Here is a 20,760-nt window from a genome sequence, read left to right as displayed (position 1 = left end):
ATTATTGTTTCTGTGGGTAGCATTTGACAAACTTCATTCAATTTTTAGGGGTGCCTGGAGAAGCTGGACTCTGAACCAATTTGCAGCGGAGGAGTCCCTTCTCAGCCATAACCCTGTAACATTAAGGCTGCTACGTGGGACTGCCATATAGAAATATCAAAGCAGTAGAATCGTAATTGATCCAGTGATGTTAGACTTTGTGAAGAGACTTGTTGAATTTTCATATTTTTAGAACTACCTGGAAGTACTACCGTAATCAGCTTTGTTTCTATGTAAAAAAAAAATTAAGGTATTGTTTATAGAAGTGTCCATAGTAAGACATCTATTTTGCTACTATTTTGCCAACCTAATGGTGATCAAGATTATTTTCTTATGCAAATATATTAGTATTGTGTACAGTTTTTACAGACAAAAGAGAACTACTTTTACCAATAGAAAATAGTACATAGCTATTTTAGAGCAATAATGCCAATCTTGAGAAAATGTTTCTAATTTATTGTCTTTTGAAATTTGCCTGGCAAAAAGTGCCAGTTGTTTCAAATTTATGTAGAATTAAAGTTATTGTTGAGTTTTGTTTTATCCTGAAGATGAGGTTGATGAGGTCAAATCATGAGCTGACATGCATCTACTGTGCTCATCGAAGGTGTTGGGAAGAGAGAACTATATCATATGATGATTGTAAACACAAATAAAAAGTGAAACAAATATTAAAGTTACTGAAAAATCTCATGGTTTTATTTTATCATCTAAATGGTCCTCCAGTATCAAACAGACTTCTTTCACACGGAATCATAAAAAGATCCTGATAATCATTATTCTGATGTAATCCTATTGTATGACTAGACATGTGACATAACTGTGGCACATAGACATATTGCTTAAACAATGACCATATTTTTAATACAGAGGTAAAGCTGCCCAGCTCAAACATGGCATTATGGAGGGCTAGTGTCATGGTCTAAACAAAACTCTTGTTTTCCTTTCGAAGTGATGCGGTATTATAATGGACAGTGTAAATAGAACTGATAGCAAAATATTAATTGCACATCACAGAATTACATTATCACAGGGGTAGAAAAAAGTACACTAACAAAGTAGGGTAAAAGTACTAATGGCACTTCTGTATAAATTTCAGATCATTAATAAAGTCACCTTCAATTAACTTACACTGAGTTTGGCCCCACAGTTCTTTTATATAAATAAATCAATAACAACGTAATAAAATGGAATGCAAATGTGCACAGAAACGAGCTTTCCAGGAATGCATACTGATACACTCTCTGTTTTGGGAATGATAACAGAGACAACAGTTAAGTAAATTAGAAATGGCAACATGATCTATGATAACAAAATGTTACATAGACAGAACAAAATACAAAGAAAGTTAAAATAAAACATCCTCCTATGGCACATAAATGGGGAGGGATCCTGACACATACATCTCAGAAACTTGACCACCGTCGCTTAGCAGGAACAACTTGAAGATGCCTGCGGTCCTGGTCCCGTCAACTTGAGGCTGTCATTGGCCATGCCTAGGCCCTGCATTCCCTCGTGTCGCATCATTACATCCACCAAAAATCTGAAACATCAATGGAAAAACCAAAACATGAGTTCTGAGAGTTCCAACAAAACTGACTTCAAGCTGCTGGCAATGTGTTACGTGCGCCCACCTCATTGAATCATTAACCATTAATCCTTCTTTGGCAGAAGTTTCAGTCCATCCAATAAAGTTGTGCTCCTTGTAGAATGTTTCGATTTCCATCTGGTCCACTTGGCGATGTGCTAGGTCACACTGTGAAGAGGATTTACTTTACTTTTTTATTTTGCTCAATTGAGGGATGCTACATGCCACCTGCTAATAACATTATTCACATGACAAACCTTGTTGGCAAGAAGCATGCATGGAATTGGTGAACCATCTGGGAGAGTACACTTTGAGTCCACATCTCTTTTCCACTTCAGTGTGTTGACAAAAGAATTTTTATTTGCTAAATCAAACATAATGACACAGCCATGAGCATCCTTGTAATATACTCTTGTCATCCACGTGAATCGTTCCTGCCCTGAAAACAAACAAGGGGATAAAAATGTAAAACACTTTCCACTTGGAATCGCATAGAAAGTTGCAGCAAAATATCTCAGATGATGACTCCTACCAGCAATATCCCACAGCTGTAGCTTGATTGTTTGAGTCTCTGACCACTTCAGTATCTTGAGGGCAAAGTCAACACCCACTGTCCCTTTGTAATCTCTCTTGAATGAATTTTGTACATAACGTTGCACAAAAGAAGTTTTCCCAACAGTAGGGTCTCCGATGATTATGACTTTGAAAAGCTTTTCAGGCATCGTGGTGAACTCTGAAAGGCACAAACAAAAAATAAGGATTAATTTCATCATACGGATTCAAACCAGAAAGACATAAATCAACTGCAAAGAGCAAGTGGGGTACATTCCCAACACAACAAGCTTTCAAGTGACAATTGTCATTCAGCAAAGAAGGGCTTCCCTGATATTACAGTACGAGAAAACTACCCAAACTATAGATGGCACATTCTTGAAAAAAATAACAACTGTTGATGGGCAAAAGAACCGATTTCATCTTCCCTTATCAAGCATGATTTGTCGGGGTTAGTCCGGAACTTCATGACCCACATCCCAAAACCGCACCTGACAAACTCATTTCGACGGATTTCCAAGGAGGAGAGGCTATCAAAATTATCGGTAAATATTTTCCAGTCTTCACTCAGTGTCCTCACAGCAAAACGTCCAAGAAACTAATGCGGATATCAGGAGCTTTCAAAACAAATAATTTTCGACATTTAAATGGCTTTGATACCAACATACTTGTGGCAGAATGCAAACTTTCCCACTAGAAGGCGAAGAGTTCTGAGCCAGTCTGGGACCTAAAATCCCTTTGTGATCCGTCTATTGCATTTCTAAGAAAAAAATTTAATTTCAGCTGTGACGTCAGGGGACATAAATCTTTTCCAGGATAAGAAATATTATCAATTGTGAAAGTAACTTTTCATTCCAAATTCATTTGGTTTGCGAGACTGCCCGCCCGTTCGTCAGCTGTTTCTTGTTTTGGAGTCGACGGGGTCGCTGCAGACGACATTTCTGCTACGGACGACTGACTGCAGACTGCAGCTGCAGGGCAAAAACAACTGTAGGCAAGTGACGGGATCTTATCTTTTCTTTTCCGTGGCTTACTGTTCGGAGTCGCTGTTTAAAAAGCAACTCCTTAAAAAAATCCACGATGAACCAGAAGCGGGACCTAGACGAACTCTTCCTTTGCTGCCGAAAGGGGGATCTTTCACAAGTTCAGTAAGTGTTTGTTTTCTTCTCCAGCTTAAAAACATTTAGATGTCACTTTTTTACCTTTTCAGTTGCGCAACACCAGTATAGATTCACCTCGCTGACAATATATTTCAGTGGCAGTTGGGAAAGGAAGCATTCTTTTGGACCTGCCCAATACTTCTGTTGACTGCTTATTTCATTTGTAATAAATCCCATGCTCAGAGAGGAAACTAACCTCCTCCATTACTATTTAACACTAAACTAATTCTTGTATAACTAGAATTCACTGGCATGCATTTCCTTCTGTGTCCTTTTGCACCTTAAACTTCTAGGCTTTTTTATTCTTTTCAGGTATCTTGTTCAAGAAAAGGAAGTTGACTTGAATGTTCGAGATCAATGGGACAGTACACCATTGTAAGAGAAGTTGTTTTGTATTAGCTTGACTTGTTTTGGATTGCTTCAAATAATGTCTCAAAATTTTCCATCATTCCATCAGATATTATGCTTGTCTTTGCGGACACACAGAAGTTGTGGAATATCTTCTAGAGAGTGGAGCCCGCTGTGAAGCAAACACATTTGATGGGGAACGTTGTGTTTATGGGGCATTGGATGATGTCATCCGACAAATCTTGTTGAACTACAAGGTTGTAACAAGTCATACAATGCGGAGGAATTTATATGATGAGTTTCTTAGGAGGTAAATATCACAACACTAATCTGATGGCTTAATGGTCATGTTCTTTTTCTCAATTTAATTTTATACTTTTCCAGGTTACTGGAGGGAGTTTATAGTGATGTAACCTTCATTGTTCATGGCACCAAGTTCCATGTACACAAGTGTATTTTATCAGCGAGAAGCAGCTACTTTTGCAATAAATTTGAAGGGCCTTGGAAAAATAGGGACATTATTGACACTAGCCATCACCTTGTAAGTACATTTAATTTCTTTTAAGTGACTTTAAAGACGCCAAGAAGACTATGGAATATTTTTCTTCCTTTCAGATCAATCATACGGCCTTCAAGTCCCTGATTCAATTTTTATACACGGGCCGCTTGGAGACAAACATCAGTGATGTTGAGATTGTCTTACGTTTGGCCATCAAGTGCAAACTACCAAAGCTAGAATCGGAGTTGGTAGATCAAATCAAGAAAGTGACAGCATTTGGTAAGTCATCCGAATCACTTCAATCTGGTCTAAACCATGACTCACTGGCTGATGGAGTAGATCTGTAGATGTGAGCTTCGCTTTCCGGCTCACTCCCTTCCTCGGTGGGCGTTCGATCATTGTATCCTCGGGAACTCCTCTCATGGGACGGACTTGTCGTCGTACCCTCTCCACTGCTTATTTTTTGAACTGGCATGTCTTCGTCTTCTTCAAAAGAGGATCTCTGGTCTCCAACTCTTGGCCAAAATGCAAGATGTCTGCGTGGTGATGTCATCCCATTTAACTGGACATTCACATGGTCATCCGCTGCCACGCGTCTGTTCGAAACTGAATTCACTTAATTTCATTCACTTGAAACAAAACTGGAACGTAACTGCACAGTTGCCGCTTGGCAGCTTTGTTACAGTGAAACTTGAACAACAAGCAGCACACACTGTCCTGTCCGTTATCACAGGGAGAGTCCCCACAGTCACTTGATTAATCACTGCTGCACCGGGCTGGCTGCACACTGCACTACACCGCGCTGCGCTGCACTCGACGGCAAGGCAATCTAGAGCACGGCACGGCCGGGGCGCCACGACCGCGAGCCACCGCCAGGACGCTGTTTGTGTGTACCTGAGAGGCTTTAGGCGAGGTAGACTCAGGCGCGGGGCGGCGGGGCTGGCCGGGAGGTAGCCGGGAGGTCCTGGGGGCTGGCGGGGAGGGGCGCGGCGGCGTGGCGGTGCGCGGGGGCCTGGGATGGCAACAACTTTGTGTCACCACCACCCTGCCCTGGGGCCTGCGCTAGCCTCCGCACGCTGCGGGGGAGGGCGTGGGGGGCGGAGAGGGGCCGACGGCGACGGCGGTCGGGTTTCAGTTCGGATCGCTTGAGTTCGGCTTCGGGCCGGAAGGTACCACTGGCACGGCCACGACGCAGTCCACTCCACTGCCTAACGCTGTGCGCCCACCGAACGCCGCACGCGTTGTGTAACCACTCCGGGGCCCCGTGCCAGCCCCGCCAGCCCCGCCGGCCCCCGCACCCTCTCGGGGTCCTCTCCCCTCCCCGCTGTCATCTCGGCTCGATCGGTTGACTGGCCAGAAGCCGGCCAGCTGACCTTCTACGCCCTCCTCCCAACCCTCTCCCCGCCCCGCCCCGCCTAGAGCTCCGAGCTCCGCCTCCTCCAAGACGCTGGCTTCCCCCGCGTCCGCGTGCACCGGGTGCGTGCCTAGCCTGGCCTGCTGCTAGAGTCCTGCTGGGTTGCTCTTCCCGCTGGAGTGCCTGGTGCCGCTCCCCCGGTCCATTTGTCCAGCCTGGAATGCTGCGGGAGCAGTGCTGGAGCAAGCGCTGGAGCGCCGAGCGTCCCCGGGGAAGCTCCAGGGAGCAACAGGCGGCGGCCGCGGCTCTCGCGCTACCCTCAACGCCACTGCCAACTTAACAAAAATTTAAATTTTGGACTTCCCCCTGCTTGTCTTGGTAAACGAGCCCCTTGCTGCCGGAAAAGACCAACAGTGCCAACTTGACGAAAATAAGAGAAAATTCGGAATTCCCCCCGCTGTTTCCTGTGTGCTTGTGTTGGTAAACGAGCCAATGACACTGCGAGAGATTAAAACGTGGCGGGGCGGGGCGCCTGCTTTGCATGGCGTGGCTTTCGCCGCGGGATCTTCGACCGCCGTGCCGCCGTGCCGCGACGCCTAATCGTCCATGTGGCGGTGTAGTGGCATCCGTGCCGACCACGCGGCCACGCCCGCCTAACCTACCCCATCCCCCCTTGACCCCAACACACGATACCCCTGTGCGTCCGCCCTCCGCTGCCTGTCTGTCCGTCTGTCCGTCCGCGCGTCGTGTGGGCTCCTCGCCGTACTAATCTGCTTACCTTCTCTCCTGGGCGGCCGCCCTGCGACCATGCTGCGACTAGTTAGCGACCTGCCTATCGCCACGCCTCGGCTATCGTGCCACCGCGCCACCGCCGCGTGCGACTACGCGCCACCAGCGGCCAATGGCATGGCCATCCTCGACCCGCGCAGGACTCCCGATAAACTGATATCGCGCCGGACAAAAAAAGAAGGCGCGCTGATTGAGGAAGGGTCAGCGGCGGCTTGTTTTGGCGGGGATTAGCCGCCGAGAGTCTCCGTGTGATAGGATGACTTCTCAACTCTTTTATCGTCGGAGAAAAAATATTTATGGCCGTCTCTCCGGGCATCGCGATCTCTCTGCGCGCGGCGGCGGCGGCGGCCTTTGCCGCGGTCACCGTGGTCAGTTTCTGCTCGCATGCACCCGTGCTGTGGCAGGCGTTAGGTTAGGTTAGGTCCCACGGGACCGCAGTCGCGCGCCAGGACGCGGCACACGCTCGCAGGCGGTTCGAATCACTGTCCAGACTCACATCCGCGGCGGCAGGTGCATCCTTTGCCGGTCTAATACACCGCCAGGTGGCAAGACCGGGTCATCCAGGAATCGGGGCCGCGCCAAGCGAATGTCAATGACGCCAAACAGTTGTTGTGATTGTACCCGAGTGCATTCCTCGGAGGAGCAGCTCGTAGAGAGGAAGTGAAGCTACTCTGGAAAACAGTTGGAGCCACTGATATTTATTGCGATAAGTTTTAAAATGAAAGGTCTCATTCATAATGTGTCGCTCGCGACATTTGTCAGCAGGCGAATGCAGGAGAGTGGTCCTTCCCCCTTGCTCGGCGTGGCTCTGTGTGTGGCACGCACACGGAGGGGATTTTGCACTGTTTTGCATTTCTAGCGCTTCTTAGCCAACAGCTGCCGCCCCGCCCCTTTCCCCAGACGACCCTGCCGTGCAACACACGCACGCTTTTAGTCGCGTGAGGGAAAAAAGAAGTTGGAACTTAAAAAAGAAACTGTCAGGCCGTTGCGAAATTTTGGCAGTTTGTATCAACCATTCTATCCGGGCTGTAGCGCGGTTCACGAAAATTTTTGCTAGCCATTTTTTTTTTTTTTTTTTTTTTTTTTTGCTTTTACAGACAACTATTAAACTTTTTTGCTCATAAATAAATTCATCTGCTCTGAGTCAGCCGTCTTCCCAGTCTGCTAGTTGCTTCGCTATCGAGTTATCGAACAGTCAGTCGGACGGACGGTAGACAGACGGTACCGCGGTGGCCACCGGTCCGGACTGATGGGGAATGCTAAGTAAGACTCTCCAGGAAGCGTCTCGAACGACGCCCATGTAACTTACGTAAGCCTCACGCAGGCACGCCAAGCAAGGCCGTGCTGGCGGTGCCCAGTCTATGCCCAGGCAGTCCCGACGGTCCCGACGCCGGCAGGCCGGTCGACGGATAAATAACTGGTTTGTTGGAGAGGTTGACATGGCCTTGGGTTCGGCGCCTCAAGGTGCGCCCTTTCCCTTGAACTGAACGCCCTTCGGCTGACCTCCCCAGGCAGGCAGCCAGGGCTGGCAGCCCAGGCCGCCCGGGCCATGCTGGCAGCCTGCGAGGTAGGCACGCCCGTTACGCAGCGCTGTGGAGCGCACTGCCTATGTCGCCCGGCGCTTCCGCCACCCAGTTACACCCAGTGGGCCCAACATGCATAGAAATGCGAGTACTTCTTACTTTTCTCGCCAGAATTCTTCTTGGACTAGGCCTGTTTTCCCCTACCCCTTTTCAGAACCGGCAGATAAGCAGAAAGTTGCGCCCTTCCCGCGTAAATTGGCGATTATTGCTGCATCCCTCCCTCTGTCCGTTTCTGGATCAACGGGCGAATCGGGGATGTGATGTCACGTTCCTCTATTTCCAGTGCTCCTCGGGCAGGCCAGGCTGCCGCGTGAATTTTACGTAAGCTTCGCTGGCTGTGTGGCGCTGTGTGGCGCTGTGTGGCCTTGGGGCCCCTAGGCGCGCCGCGCGGGAAAAAGAAGCGGTTTCGCGCCGCACTGTTAGGCCGAATATTCTACTTTCTTTGAGGCTATGAATCCTGACCGTGTTCTGTTTGGCTGTTCCCAGAGTCGTCCAAGCCCAACCTCTGCAACAAAGTGAAGACCCTGACGCTCGAGTCGCCCGAGCTCGTGTCCGACCTCGCCCAGGACCTCGGGGTGCTCGCCGTGCAGGTGATGTCGCCCCGCCTTCGCCCTGCCTTGCCCAGTGGGCCAGAAGACCGGTGGAGGCGGCCAAAATCCTAGACGCGTTTCGAGCTCCAGGCGCTGAATGGGACTCGAACCGAACGTGTGACCCCACCAATGGATTGCTCTTCGAACGAGGAATCCATTGGTGGGGTCACACGTTCGATTCGAGTCCTGTTTAGCGACTCTGGAGCTCAAACCTGTCCGGGATTTTGGCCGCCTCCACCGGTCTTCTGACAAATCCACTGTGCCTTTTTCGAGTCGTGAGTCACGTCGACTTGCAGTGGACGGCCGGGCCCAATCGAAGCTGCCAGATGTGGAGCGGAAGTGGCAGCAGCGCAGAAATAAATTTCAGTCCCGAGCGGTGAAATTCGGTTTCACCACTGACAATCTTGCGCTCTGCAGGGTGTTTTTATGTTTTTATTATAAACGAATTTTGTGTGATTGCAGGCGGTGCCGCCCGCACTCCGAGACTGGGTGGGCGCCGACGACCTACCCCTGCTGCCCAGCGCGCCGCTGCACCTGGTGGACGTGAGCTTCGTGGTGGACGGCCACACCTTCCTGTGCCACAAGGTGCACCCACACTCTCTCACACACTAGTGAAAGCACGTGTATGAAATTTGTTTTTGACCATTTCTGTTTGATTTGCAGGTTTTCTTCGCGTTGCGCAGCGAGTACTTCAAAGCCCTTCTGGCGGACCATTTCTGTGAGGCGGAGCACTCCAGTGATGGCATTCCCCGCATCAACATTCGCGGTGTGCACCCGCAGGTGTTCGCGGCCATCGTGCATTACGTCTACACCAACCAAGTCATTACAGAGGTGAGCAATATCCCTTCTTTCACTGTCAATCGGACTACGCAGTGGTTGGCCCAAGTGTCCTTGCAATTGTTTTACTCCCAAAATACCCATGTTGTGGTTCTGATTCCAGCTTCCCGAGCGCCTGCTGCTTGAGCTGCTCACCACAGCTGACATGTACCTGCTGCCGGGGCTCCAACGAGCTTGTGGCCAGGTTCTGGCCAACAGGCTGTCAATCCACAATGTTTTGACTAAAATACGTCTAGCTCGATTTTTCGACCTTCAGCAGCTCGAGAACCAGTGCACAAGTTTCATTGCTGCTCATATAGAAAAGGTATTCTTTTTCTATTCATTTTGATACAATTTTTTAAATTCTCCTCTTTGCTAATTTACATTTTAATATTCATTTCCTTTTTAGATGAAAGATATGCCCGAACTTCAGGAATTGATTCTGCAGGACGCGGATGAAGTAGAAGGACGACAAGAAACTGACACAATTCCTATAATTGACGATATGCGATACCACATTACCTTGGCCGTACAGGATATGAGCTCCATGAGCGAGGCACAAGATAAACTTCGCATCATTGATGATTTGCTGGAGGAGCTTGGACTTGATGCTTGAGCCTAGTTTTCCAGTCCCTGTTTTAATTTTGAGGGACTTAAGTTTATCGTGTCTTAGAGAAGATGGTGCAAAAGAGACAGGAACAGAATGATGTTTCATAACACTCTAAAGAATGTGAATGAATATAGTATTTTTGCATACCTTTCCTATTTTATTGATAGGAAGCATCAGTTGATGTCAGATCAATCAAAAGAAATTTAAAACTGTGATTTGTAAAGGACAATGGAATTTTCTTGTTAATAATTTTGCTTCAATATTAGGTTTGATTTTGAATCCTTTTAGGCACATGAATTGTATGTTGATAGTCAGAAATTTGATACTTATGTCACTTGATCGTGTATGACCCCTCACAGTCAATATTTAGTTTGGATTTGAAAGTCCTTTTGCAATGTCTAGCATTTTTGCACAGGTAATGATGAGTTTAACTTTAATACCACACCTTTTTAAAAAGATGCCATTCCTTGCATGTACTAGTAGTAAGAAAACTAATTATTATGTTTTGGCTGTGGGACCTGGGTGCTGGTCAATGCTGTATATTGGCACTTTACTTTTTATTATTTCCTTTGTTCTAAGTTGGGATTTAAACTTTAGTGTTCATTGCTATGAAAGAGTTTTGCTTCCAATAACGCAAGTTTGTCTGCTGTGCAGACTTTAATTTAAGTTTAATTTAATTTTCGTGAAATGAGGTGTTTTGCACAATAACGTACTACAGGGAAAACTAGTCTTTTCCCCAAGAATTTTCTGTTATATACGTTTCTCTGTAGCGGATGCAATTTGTTGTTGTTTTTTATGTTTGTTTTCTCCATTAGTATTTTAAGACTTGCGGGCAGGTCGCAATTTAAATGAGAGCTTTATCATATTTAGGAAAAATAGGCTCAATAATATGTACAAATTGGTCATCCTAAAGCTGTGCAAAGTATGCTGCTAGTCAAGCAAGTACGACGTTTACAATGACAATGTAGGCCGCTTGTATCTAACATGTTCACATTAGTTTTCGTGTAAGAGAAAAGTTACTTTGTAGTAATCTTTTCTGTAAATTACTACGCTTTTCACCCTCTTCAATTTTTCTTTAGCTTGGAGGTTTACTTATGATGTCTGTGATTTAGTGTCTCAATGTTAAATAAAACATTCTTGAAAATAGAAAAACTCAGTAATTCATTTAACATGTCTCGAGGTAGGCAACCCATCATCCACAGCCTCTTCACCGCACCAGAACTTGAGTGTGGGTAAGAGAAATTTAAGAAATTTGTTAACCACTACTTGTATTTCAAAAGTAAAGTTTTTACAAGAATCAAAGGAGATTCTGGGGTTCAAGTTCATACCACCAGATAAATTGATGAATCAACACAAATTAATTTCACAATTAAAAAGGAGATAAAAATATACAGGAACAAACAAAATCACCATATTATCACCTTGCTGGATGCAAGTTTAACAGCACAGTAGTAACAAATGTGGGCAGTGAAGAGCACACTAATGCAATGAGTACAGCTCTCTTGGACCAGTTTTGACCCTTTACATACCAACACGAAATCACAGATTCAACTTTCAAAAATTACTTTGCACTTGGCAACAGATAACTTTTAAAAGATAAACATGTCAACATGTCACAAGGGAAAGGCAGTATAGAAACCATGATTTTCTGACTCAAGGTCACAATAAAAGTTCCAAAATACAGAGGTTCTTCAACAGCTGTATGCAATGACATACATAAAAAACAATTGCTAAAATTTATGTACAATTGCAACACTTAATAATTAATGAATGTATCTAAAGTCCATAATTGCGTAACAATCCATGCAAAATTTTGAAGGAATGAGTGTTTTAAACAAGTATTGTGGAAACTAAATTCTTTGAAGATTGGACACACTTGAACAAACAATGTCAATCTTAATATTGACCTACACTTAGTTGGCATATGATTTGATCTACAACAAATCAAACTATCAATCCTACCAAAACAGTGCAAGGTAATTACATTTCAAGCTCAAGAATCAAATCATTCTTGAAGTCAGAGCACTCAGGCTTTGTGGCAGTTTTGACATTATCTGCATCTGAAACTTTCTTTCCCTTCTTCTTTTTCTTCTTCTTTTTCTTATCTTCAGTCTTCTTGTCTCTCTCATCTTCAGAACTTTCTGCATGATCAACAGATGATTGCAATGCCAGCACTGGGGCTTCGGCAAGGACAGAGTCACCGGCTGAGTCAATAGGTTTTAACATCCCGCTTTGAACATCCTCGATGTCTGAGCTATTCACTCGACGCAAAATTTTCTTTGCTTGAGGGATGTTTTGCTCTACTTGAAGTTCTTTCAGGAATTTGCTCTTGCCCTTTTCTTCCAAATCGGAGATTTCTCCTTCCGAGTGCACAGCTCGACGACGAGCTTTATCCACTTCAGAGTCAGGTTCTGAGTTCTCACTTTCACTAGCTCGCCGTTCTTGAGCTCTCTTCTTGTTTCTCTGCTTGCGTTGGTTCTTCTTTTTCTGACCCATAATGCTTGAGTGAGGCCTGAAACAAAACGAAATTCACAATAGAGAGAATAGTTGATTTAGCCCCAGCAATTAGGAATGGAACGGTAGATGAACTCTCCAATTTACCTGAACGTCTGCTGAGAAACAATATCATTAAAGCGAACACTCTTCTTCCTTTGACGACCACCACCTTCATTCTCAGTGTCACAACCAGTTTCGCTTCCAGCCTCTCCAATGCACAACACAGAGCCCATCAGTGAACTAGGTGCAGATTCATCACTGAGGCTAGTGGATTGGTAAAAAGCATAGTCGTCAGCATTAGACTCAGAGAGACTGCGAAGGGGACGTTTCTTCAAAATACCTCTTATTTTTTTACCATCCTGGAAGCAGAAGAAGAAAAATTACTAAGTCAAGGTACTTAAAACTTTTTTTTTTTTTTTTTTACATAAAATTATCAGAGGAAGTACTAACCCGATCATCACTGCTGCACTCAGAGAGCTGTCTGACAGCATTCCTGCGGCCTTTCTCAAGGCTTGTGTCTTGAGAAGATAAGTTTTTTGCAGGCTCAGATTCAGGGACAGCTTCAGCAGAATCTTTTTCAGAGCTCTTTCCTTCCATCTCAAATGGTTGTATTTCCAGAACTAGTTCATTCTCCTCAGCAGTATGAACTTCAACGAAGGGCGATTGAGATACAGTTTTCTCAGTCATTTCCTGCAATGTAAACACATTCACTGATATTAATTTGCACTGAAATAATAATATTTAACATTTAAAATTATTTTTTTTTAATTTTTCATTTCTATTAATATCTTATTGCGCTTTCACTCACCTGAAGATCAGCTATCTTCTGCTCTATTGCAGTAAGATTTGTGACATCTCTTTCCTGCAAGTCATTTAGTCCTGTACCAACCAAGACTTGAGAGATAGGTGATCCAGCGGGAGTCACACTGAATTGAGCCACAACATTGTTATCCCATATTTCCACAGTTAGGGACTCTGGCACAACAAAAACATCGCCAGGAAAAGCCATACAAAAACTGTAGGATTGGGGAAACAAACCTCCACCCAAGGAAGAAAAGGAAAGTTTGATTCCTTCATCATTAGAGAGGATGCTTTGCTTCATTGAATTGCTTTCCACGTTTTTAACATGAAGCACTACTGCAACCATATCATTCAAAGTATTCCATGAATAATTTGGCAGCATGCAGGCAACATCCTTCTCAAGCAAGCTGTCATGATGGGAGGAAGTAAGACCCTGCGTGTCTTCAATAGATAATTCTTGCAATGAAATTGGGTCACATGGATCATTTCCATTGTCACTGATGTCACTTGGACTCTTTTCATCAGAATCTTCATCGGGTCTAGAACCAGGGTCGCTTTCCACTCCACTATCTTCTCGACCAACATCAATTATCACAGGTGCTGTCTTCTTGACAGGCACTTCTATTAACAATCTCCGTAAAGAAACATCAAAATTGGCATTGCCCGCATTTTCATCAACTCCATAAGGCAGGACCAAATCTAGCTTGTATTTTGGTTTCTCACACTGCAGAGCAAGTGACTTATGGGACACATCCAAGGATAAGTCCTTAGCAGAATTCAGAAGAGGAAGATCAATGGAGATGACAAGTGCTTTAGGCACCGTGGCATTCAGTCTTGATGATGCATCATTAGTAAAGTCTGACAAGTCAACGCCATGTCTATACTTGATAGAATACTTAGGCTCAGTGTACCCTGTAGATTTTTCTTGCTTTTTAACAGGAGTCTTTTCATTTTCAACCTTGGTCCATGAATTTTCTTCAGGTGGGTAAGGTACTTGATCCAAAAATCCAGCAGCATCCTCAGCTCCTTTATAATTAGGTATCTTCTTTCGGATAACTGCAGCTTGCGGCAGACCTTTGTAGGTCATTTTGGGGTATTTTAAATTAATTCGGTCTAGTTTAACTTTGCAATTGTCTTGGACTGCATCAAGTGCTGTGTTGATGAGCATTTTGCGAAACTCAGAGTTTTTCTCCGCCAGTTTGTGAGTTTCTGGGTGGAAAACAACGTCAAAGACAGTACAGGGTTTTCGGAGTTTGTCATAATCTTCTCTTGGCGGGGCCAAAGAAAACGGTAGAGACCATCTTTGCCCCTGAGTTCCTTCCTGAGAAGCAGCAGTCGAGGACGGTTTGTCAACTTGGTCATTTTTGCTGATGTTGATGAACGCTTTGCGCTCACCATCAATGCTGCTCTTGACAACAAAGCCTGGCTCTGGGTTGATGAACGTGACATCAACGCCACGTTGTTTTTCAAGCTCTCTAACTTCTTGTTGGTATTGTTTCTTACTTTCAGGGCTTGTCACTTCTTCGCAGTATTCGACAAATAGCTTACGGAATTCGTCTTGCTGCAGAGCCTTGCCAATGTTATTAATCTCATCCCTGGTGATATTCAAGTCTTCGAATCGCTTCTTCCGTGCCTCCATGAGCGGCTGGTGCGGCTAAGGGGTCCGGAGCAGGAGCTCTCTTGGTGAAGAAGGAAATCAACTGGGAACCAATTTTCGAAACGTTGACAAACTTGAAATGAAAGCGAAGCAAATTGCGAGTGATGCTCGTGGCACACGGGACGTAGTGCGCGAGGTAGCCGGTTCCGGGTTGACACACTAGGATGATTTTCAGCCGAACTTGGGGTTGAAAACAAGGGTGAAAGGGTCAAAGTCACAACTTAATGGATCTTTGCGACACAAACTGCGACTCGAAACTACTCAGACACTGCGAACGATGCAAGTCAGGCACTTTTCACGCCATTCACAGAGTCCCTTCGCAGCAGCCAATGAGGGTCGACCCAACAACCAAACTTCTAGAACAACAACAACAAAAACAAAAATTTGCAGTCGACAAAACAAAACACGGGTGATGGTTGGCACACGTGTATCGAGCTGAGTTCTCTACACTTTAACTGCAATTACTAAATTTGCTTGACTGCATGAAGCTGAGCAAACGATCCAACGAACAGGGATGCTGAAATAGGGACATTGCCGCTTAGTCCGGCTCCCACTGGCAGTAGAGAGCTGCTCCCTTCCTCCCCGGAGACAGACCCCGTCTGCTGTACAGTTATGTTGGCTACTTGTGGAAAGTTCCACATGTCGCCACTGGTAGCGCTAGCGGCGCTAGCCGTGTGTTGGCGGGCGTTTCAAACTCCTCTTCACCCAACTCAACCAGGGGGCGGGAAAGGGAAATGGGAAGAGAGGGGGAGGGTGCCCCCCGGCCGGGCCCTCGGATCGGTGCGTGTGTATACATTACAGTATCACTACGTCGGGCTGTCCGTCTGTCCGTCCGTTTATCTCGCTGCTCCTTGACCTCCGGAGGCCGCGCGGTCACCCTCGCGGCTCGCGCCCTGCCCTGCAGACTGATTCCGAGAGTCGTTTTCGTCGCACCGTCTCTCTCGCGGCTGTGCAGGACGCCCCATGGGTGCGAGAGAGACAGAGCGACGAGAACGACTCTCGGAATGAGTCTGGCGCGGCGGGCCTTGCAGGCCTTGGCGTCTTGGCGGGCCCCTTCAAGTAGTCGGCGAGAAGACCACGGCGCCGCAAGGCTCGCAAGCCCCTCGTTCAGATCGCGGAAAACGGATCGTCGCGCCGCGGACCTTCCGGACCGCCCTCCGAGTCGCCTGCCGGTCAGGATGGTGGCCAGCATGTCGTGGCCGCGGACCGCCTGCGTCGGCCTGCTCGCGCTGCTGTGCGTCTCCCTGAGCCCCTCGAGCGCGCGACCGTCGTCAGGTAGGGTGGCTTCGAGAAGGGGGCGGCCGGTTTGGTCCTTCCAGTAAACTACTACCCGGACCGCTCCACACACACGCAAACAAACACGCGCGCACGTGGCCGCGCGGGGTTTTGCAGTGGCGTCGTCAACAGTGTGTATGGAAGATACGCGGCCTATCAGATTAAAATTTGGTGTGTCAACACCACGTCTGCCGAATCGGCGCGCGTCACGACTCGCGCCTTTGGCCGTGGAGAGGGAATTCCCTGCCCAGTGGAGGGAACGCCGTCAGTGGAGCACGCTGTCAGTGGAGCACGCTGACAGTGGAGCACGCTGTCAGTAGGGCGCTGTTAGTAGAGCACGCAGTCAATGGATCACTGTCAGGGGAGCGCTTTCAGTGGGGTGGTGCTGTCAGTGGAGCGCTGTCAGGGAGCACTGTCGCGATGGCAAGGCCGTAGTTGATTAGGTCTGGATAACAACTCTTTATACGTAATCGTCTTGTTTTGACAGAGTCGGCGGAGGCGACCACTGTCTCGAGCGTCCAGGACGAGGAGTGCTTGACGGAGGGATGCAACCGCACAGGTAGGCTTCAAAGCAACACTGCAGTACTGCCAAAAGTAGGCAAAACAACCCCACCGTACATCTGTGTCGAACCTCCACCTGCCAACTACGAGGGTGACTCTTCGGCGGCTTGCCTATCCGGCTTACAGTGGCGAGCTTGGCGCGGGCCATGAACCTGTCCATCAACCCCTGCGACGACTTCTACCAGTTCGCGTGCGGCCGGTACGTGAGGGACACGCCGCTGCCGCCCAACAAGGGCACCGTGAGCGTGGTCTCGCAGCTGGAGGACGTGCTGCGCGAACAGCTTCGGGAGCTGCTGGCGGAGGCGCCAGGCCCGGGCGAGCCCGCCGCCTTCGGCAAGGCCAAGACCCTGTACCAGTCATGCATGAACACGAGTGAGTGAGAGAGGCGGCTCAGATTTTGGGTACGGCGCCGTATGGCGTACAAGAAAAATCAGAAAGTGAAAACATTTTGTATCGCAGCGCGTTTGGAAGAGCTCGGCGTCGAACCCGCGAAGAAAATACTGGCCACTCTGGGAGTGCCGTCGTGGCCGATTCTGGAGAGCGACGCCTGGGATGACAGCGAGTTCGACTGGCAGAACATGAGCTTCAAGTTGATGGAGATGGGCCTGTACGACGACTTCATTTTCGCCTATGGCGTGGAGATCGACATCAACAACACGGCGCGGCACGCGTTGAAGGTGAGTTTTGCAGTGACTCCGCGAGGGGCTGGGGGCCCCTGCGTTGAAGTTGCCGACCTGGAGGTACAGCCTGGGCTCGTGCGTAGCGAGATACCGGAAATCCGGTAGCGATACCAAGTGAGCCTCTAGACTCCTGTGTCCGTAGACCCAGGTGCCCAACGTCCACGCGGTTCTCTTTGCCTGCAGGTGGAGCCCCCCGAGTTCAACCTGGACCTCGTGGGGCTGGACAACGTGACCAGGACGATGCACGTGCAGGAGTACCTGTACGAGCTGCTGGAGACGGCCAAGATGCTGCGGCCCGAGGTCGCCGATCTCGTCAACACCAACAAACTCTCACTGTTGCAGGAGGAGACCGAGAAGGTCGCCACCCTGGAGATCACCTTGAACTTGGTGAGCAGACCGACAACGTTACACTGCATAACCCGAAAGGGGTGTGCACGGGTGTGCGTGCGCTCTCTATCCCTGTGGCCCAACTCTAAAACGCTCTTACGCCTGAAAATTATCGGGGTTCAGCAGATAAACAGTCCAAAACTACCAAACTGTAGATTAAGTTAGGAAAATTTCGGCTATTAGGCCACTATTACATGTTTATCCCCTCGGCCAATAACTGCGGAAAATTATTTTAATTGTAACAGTGCACCATGTCCCTGGAGGACCGCCGCAACCTGACGCTGGGGCTGACCGAGATGCCCCTGTCCAGGCTGCAGGAGATTTACCCGTACGTGTCGTGGCTCAACTACACCAAGCACATGCTGCCCCCGGGCGCCAACGTCACCGAGGACGAGAGCGTCGTCGTCGTGGACGTCGTGTTCATGGCCGCGCTGGGCAAGATCATGGAGGCCACTCCGAAAAGGCGAGTCTTTCAGGCTACAAACGTCTCCAACACACACTTACATGAGCATTTGGCAAGGACTGCTGCTTGAAATCTGCATCGTGTTCACGTTCATGTTGATGTCGCGGCCTGCAGGGTGCTGGCCAACTACCTAGTGTGGCGCGTGCTGGAGAACACCGTGATGGACGTGCTGAACGAGAAGGCCCGGAGCATCGGCGTCAAGCGGAAAATGGCGCGCTGGGAGGAGTGCGTCAAGGCCGTGCAGATTGGCATGCGGATGGCCACCTCGGCCATGTACGTGCGCAGGCACTCGTCCGAGGAGGCGCGCAACAAGACCGTCGAGATGGTGCAGGACATCAGCAAGGAGATGCACCGCCTGCTCGACTCCGTGGACTGGATGGACCCGAAGACGCGGTAAGTCCCCTCCCTCACGGTCCTATCTGAGTGCCTTCATGTTTTTTGGGTGGCAATTTTGAATGACTGTCTTGTTTTCTGTCCGCAAGGCGCGCTGCCATGATGAAGGCCGAGGTGATGCGTTACAACGTGGCCTACCCGCAAGAACTGCTCAACGACACGCTGCTGGACCAATTCTACGAAAAGGTAGGGTTCCTTCTTAAAAAGCTAGCTGACTCAAGGACGGATAGGAGGAGCGGCGATGATCGCAAAAAGTTGCCCACTTACAGGGGCGAAGTGCGACTTTTTTCCTGCCTTTCAGGCGGCCTCTCCTCCCCCGCCCCTCCCCCTTGATCCGCGCCTGAGCTGACTTCGGTGTCTGAAGGTAAAACCACTGATAATACACTGTTCACAATGTTTTCCAGTTGGAGGTCCAGCCCAACGACCTGCTGGGCAACACGCTGGCCGTCGAAAAGCGAAGGTTTGACAGGTCCATGGCCAAGTATCGAACGAAGGTCCAGAAGTACCACTGGTCATTCATCTCCGGCATAGCCGACATCGTCAACGCCTTTTTCCTGCACAGCGACAACAGTCTGAGTAGGAGAGCTATGCAATGCGTACCAGTGCAGAGAAAACGACGGCTAGCGGACTCACAGCTTGCAACTTGCAGGCATTCCCGCCGGCCTGATGCAGGGCGCCTTCTTCCAGAAAGACCGGCCGCAGTACATGAACTACGGCGGCATCGGGTTCGCCATCGGGCACGAGGTGTCGCACGCCTTCGATGAAACGGTGAGGCCACCACCGGGCCAGCGCGCTGCAGCGCCTTGCCCAGCCGTCCCGAAGAGCCGCGTCGTCGCTCTGTCTCTGTCGCACTCAACGCCAGAGACGGGGCGGCGAAACGAGTGTCTGGACATCATCAACACCCCGAGGTTTCTAAGAGGCGGTGACTCTTGCAGGGCGGCCTCTTCGACATGAACGGGCTGCTGGCCAACTGGTGGGACGTGGAGACGAAGAAGCTGTTCGACGAGAAGGTCCGTTGCATCGTCGACCAGTACAGCAGCATGAAGGACCCGAACATCAACGTCACGGTGAGTGTCGCACCGATTTCAAGTTCAAGTTGAGTGGCCACCTGGCATCGAAGGTACGAAGGTAGTGTGCTGCCACAGGTGAACGGGATCCTGACGCAGAGCGAGAACATCGCGGACAACGCGGCGCTCAAGCTGGCGTACCGCGCGTACATGCGCTACACTGCGCGGCACGGCACCGAGCCCCGCACCACCGTCAAGGTGCTGGACGACGACAAGCCGCGCACCGTCACGCTCAAGCCGCGGCAGATGTTCTGGGTGTCGTTCGCCTCGGCGTGGTGCTCCAAGGAGACGCACAAAGACCTCAACCTCCAGCTACGGACCAAGTAAGATTTCCGTAAATAGAAGCACACTGGTAACAGAAGCGTACTTTTACGACCTTTTCAAGCATTTTGGTCAGCTTCGACTTCACTTCAATTTTAACAGTGTAAACATATATCTACTTAAATCTTAAATGAAATCGTTTTTCATTGCAGCTCTCACCTGCCGGGCGTCCACCGCGTCAACGGCGCTGTGAGCAACACGGAGGAGTTCGCTTCGGATTTCAAGTGCCCCGTCGGCTCCCCCATGAACCCCGTGCACAAGTGCCAAGTTTGGTGACGAGGGTTGAAGGTCGAAGCGTCCTGCGAGACGCTTCTCTTTGACGGTAGCTCATGCTCATGGGGTGCACACTCATATAGGTTTACACATGCATCTAGTCGCCACAACATCGTTATTTAATTTTACTTTATATTAATAAGTCGTTGCACATTGTTATAATTTAATTTTTTTAGAATAAAGCATTTGAAAAGTGCGTTCTGTATTTATTCCCTTTGAAACAATGAGGTGAACACGCCTTTTGACGGCTACCTATGTCGCAAGGCAGTTTGAAAGTTTTAGCGGGAGCAGACAATTCGCTCCAACAACACACCGCAACAAAAAACATAAAACGGCACATCAAAGTTTTGTCTTTTAAGAGAAGGTTGACTGCAAGGAAAAAGAGAAAATATTTAAAAATGAAAAATTTTAGTCAGAGGTAGTTTTTACGCAAACTAGGAAAGCTTAAAGCTTGGCGCAGG

The 20,760-nt window shown here is 48.3% G+C and overlaps 5 protein-coding genes across 7 annotated transcripts in view; 3 read left to right on the top strand and 2 right to left on the bottom strand.

Moving 5' to 3' along the window:
- Positions 1 to 726, top strand: part of LOC117652060 — a 74,928-nt gene extending 74,202 nt beyond the window's left edge. For both annotated transcript variants that reach the window (XM_034396697.1, XM_034396696.1), the window contains exon 15: positions 49 to 726. The gene's annotated coding sequence lies outside the window, so the exon portion shown is untranslated. The remainder of the gene's footprint in view (positions 1 to 48) is intronic.
- On the bottom strand, positions 708 to 5,068 carry LOC117652063 (ras-related protein Rab-7L1-like). Of its 2 annotated transcripts, none has more exons than XM_034396700.1 (5): positions 4,508 to 5,068; positions 2,157 to 2,357; positions 1,882 to 2,063; positions 1,671 to 1,792; positions 708 to 1,579 (listed from the first exon to the last, which is right to left on the bottom strand). In XM_034396700.1, exons 1-5 carry the CDS (start codon positions 4,734 to 4,736, stop codon positions 1,465 to 1,467), a joined length of 849 nt encoding a protein of 282 aa, XP_034252591.1. In that variant the 5' UTR covers positions 4,737 to 5,068; the 3' UTR covers positions 708 to 1,464. The 2 variants fall into 2 exon arrangements, with proteins under 2 accessions (XP_034252591.1, XP_034252592.1); XM_034396701.1 differs by lacking the exon at positions 4,508 to 5,068 and adding an exon at positions 2,533 to 2,637.
- LOC117652062 (ankyrin repeat and BTB/POZ domain-containing protein 1-like) lies at positions 3,085 to 11,071 on the top strand. Its single transcript, XM_034396699.1, has 10 exons — positions 3,085 to 3,324; positions 3,649 to 3,711; positions 3,794 to 3,994; positions 4,069 to 4,225; positions 4,300 to 4,462; positions 8,396 to 8,499; positions 8,962 to 9,084; positions 9,163 to 9,330; positions 9,440 to 9,640; positions 9,725 to 11,071. The coding sequence occupies exons 1-10, from the start codon at positions 3,257 to 3,259 to the stop codon at positions 9,929 to 9,931; spliced, it is 1,455 nt and encodes a 484-aa protein (XP_034252590.1). The 5' UTR covers positions 3,085 to 3,256; the 3' UTR covers positions 9,932 to 11,071.
- Positions 11,072 to 11,176: 105 nt separating this feature from the next.
- Positions 11,177 to 15,235, bottom strand: LOC117652061 (protein kintoun). The gene is made up of 4 exons (XM_034396698.1): positions 13,230 to 15,235; positions 12,872 to 13,111; positions 12,527 to 12,780; positions 11,177 to 12,437 (listed from the first exon to the last, which is right to left on the bottom strand). Exons 1-4 carry the CDS (start codon positions 14,859 to 14,861, stop codon positions 11,906 to 11,908), a joined length of 2,658 nt encoding a protein of 885 aa, XP_034252589.1. The 5' UTR covers positions 14,862 to 15,235; the 3' UTR covers positions 11,177 to 11,905.
- A 706-nt stretch (positions 15,236 to 15,941) lies between these two features.
- LOC117651731 (neprilysin-2-like) lies at positions 15,942 to 20,495 on the top strand. The gene is made up of 13 exons (XM_034396037.1): positions 15,942 to 16,154; positions 16,642 to 16,713; positions 16,842 to 17,087; positions 17,175 to 17,392; positions 17,579 to 17,782; positions 18,028 to 18,245; positions 18,360 to 18,638; positions 18,728 to 18,824; positions 19,043 to 19,214; positions 19,288 to 19,406; positions 19,574 to 19,705; positions 19,784 to 20,028; positions 20,179 to 20,495. Exons 1-13 carry the CDS (start codon positions 16,058 to 16,060, stop codon positions 20,300 to 20,302), a joined length of 2,223 nt encoding a protein of 740 aa, XP_034251928.1. The 5' UTR covers positions 15,942 to 16,057; the 3' UTR covers positions 20,303 to 20,495.
- Positions 20,496 to 20,760: the final 265 nt, after the last annotated feature.

The sequence above is a fragment of the Thrips palmi genome, unplaced genomic scaffold (genome assembly GCF_012932325.1).
Source record: "Thrips palmi isolate BJ-2018 unplaced genomic scaffold, TpBJ-2018v1 HiC_scaffold_6, whole genome shotgun sequence".
NCBI classification, from domain to species: Eukaryota; Metazoa; Arthropoda; class Insecta; order Thysanoptera; family Thripidae; genus Thrips; species Thrips palmi.
Note: the sequence above shows the minus strand (reverse complement) of the source record. Positions and strands in the feature narration are given on the sequence as shown.

What these genes read in the sequence shown, in the direction of transcription:
- LOC117652061 (XM_034396698.1), bottom strand. Translation starts at nt 14,861, where the DNA reads ATGGAGGCACGGAAGAAGCGATTCGAAGACTTGAATATCACCAGGGAT. An exon ending in AGTGCAGCAGTGATGATCGG is followed by an intron (nt 12,781 to 12,871) that starts GTTAGTACTTCC and finishes TTCTGCTTCCAG; the next exon opens with GATGGTAAAAAAATAAGAGG. An exon ending in GTTTCTCAGCAGACGTTCAG is followed by an intron (nt 12,438 to 12,526) that starts GTAAATTGGAGA and finishes GTTTTGTTTCAG; the next exon opens with GCCTCACTCAAGCATTATGG.
- LOC117652062 (XM_034396699.1), top strand. Translation starts at nt 3,257, where the DNA reads ATGAACCAGAAGCGGGACCTAGACGAACTCTTCCTTTGCTGCCGAAAG. An exon ending in CAATGGGACAGTACACCATT is followed by an intron (nt 3,712 to 3,793) that starts GTAAGAGAAGTT and finishes TCATTCCATCAG; the next exon opens with ATATTATGCTTGTCTTTGCG. An exon ending in TATGATGAGTTTCTTAGGAG is followed by an intron (nt 3,995 to 4,068) that starts GTAAATATCACA and finishes ATACTTTTCCAG; the next exon opens with GTTACTGGAGGGAGTTTATA.
- LOC117652063 (XM_034396700.1), bottom strand. Translation starts at nt 4,736, where the DNA reads ATGACATCACCACGCAGACATCTTGCATTTTGGCCAAGAGTTGGAGAC. An exon ending in ACAGCTGTGGGATATTGCTG is followed by an intron (nt 2,064 to 2,156) that starts GTAGGAGTCATC and finishes GTTTGTTTTCAG; the next exon opens with GGCAGGAACGATTCACGTGG. An exon ending in GCATGCTTCTTGCCAACAAG is followed by an intron (nt 1,793 to 1,881) that starts GTTTGTCATGTG and finishes TCCTCTTCACAG; the next exon opens with TGTGACCTAGCACATCGCCA.
- LOC117651731 (XM_034396037.1), top strand. Translation starts at nt 16,058, where the DNA reads ATGGTGGCCAGCATGTCGTGGCCGCGGACCGCCTGCGTCGGCCTGCTC. An exon ending in CGGCGCGGCACGCGTTGAAG is followed by an intron (nt 17,393 to 17,578) that starts GTGAGTTTTGCA and finishes CTTTGCCTGCAG; the next exon opens with GTGGAGCCCCCCGAGTTCAA. An exon ending in GCACAGCGACAACAGTCTGA is followed by an intron (nt 19,215 to 19,287) that starts GTAGGAGAGCTA and finishes TGCAACTTGCAG; the next exon opens with GCATTCCCGCCGGCCTGATG.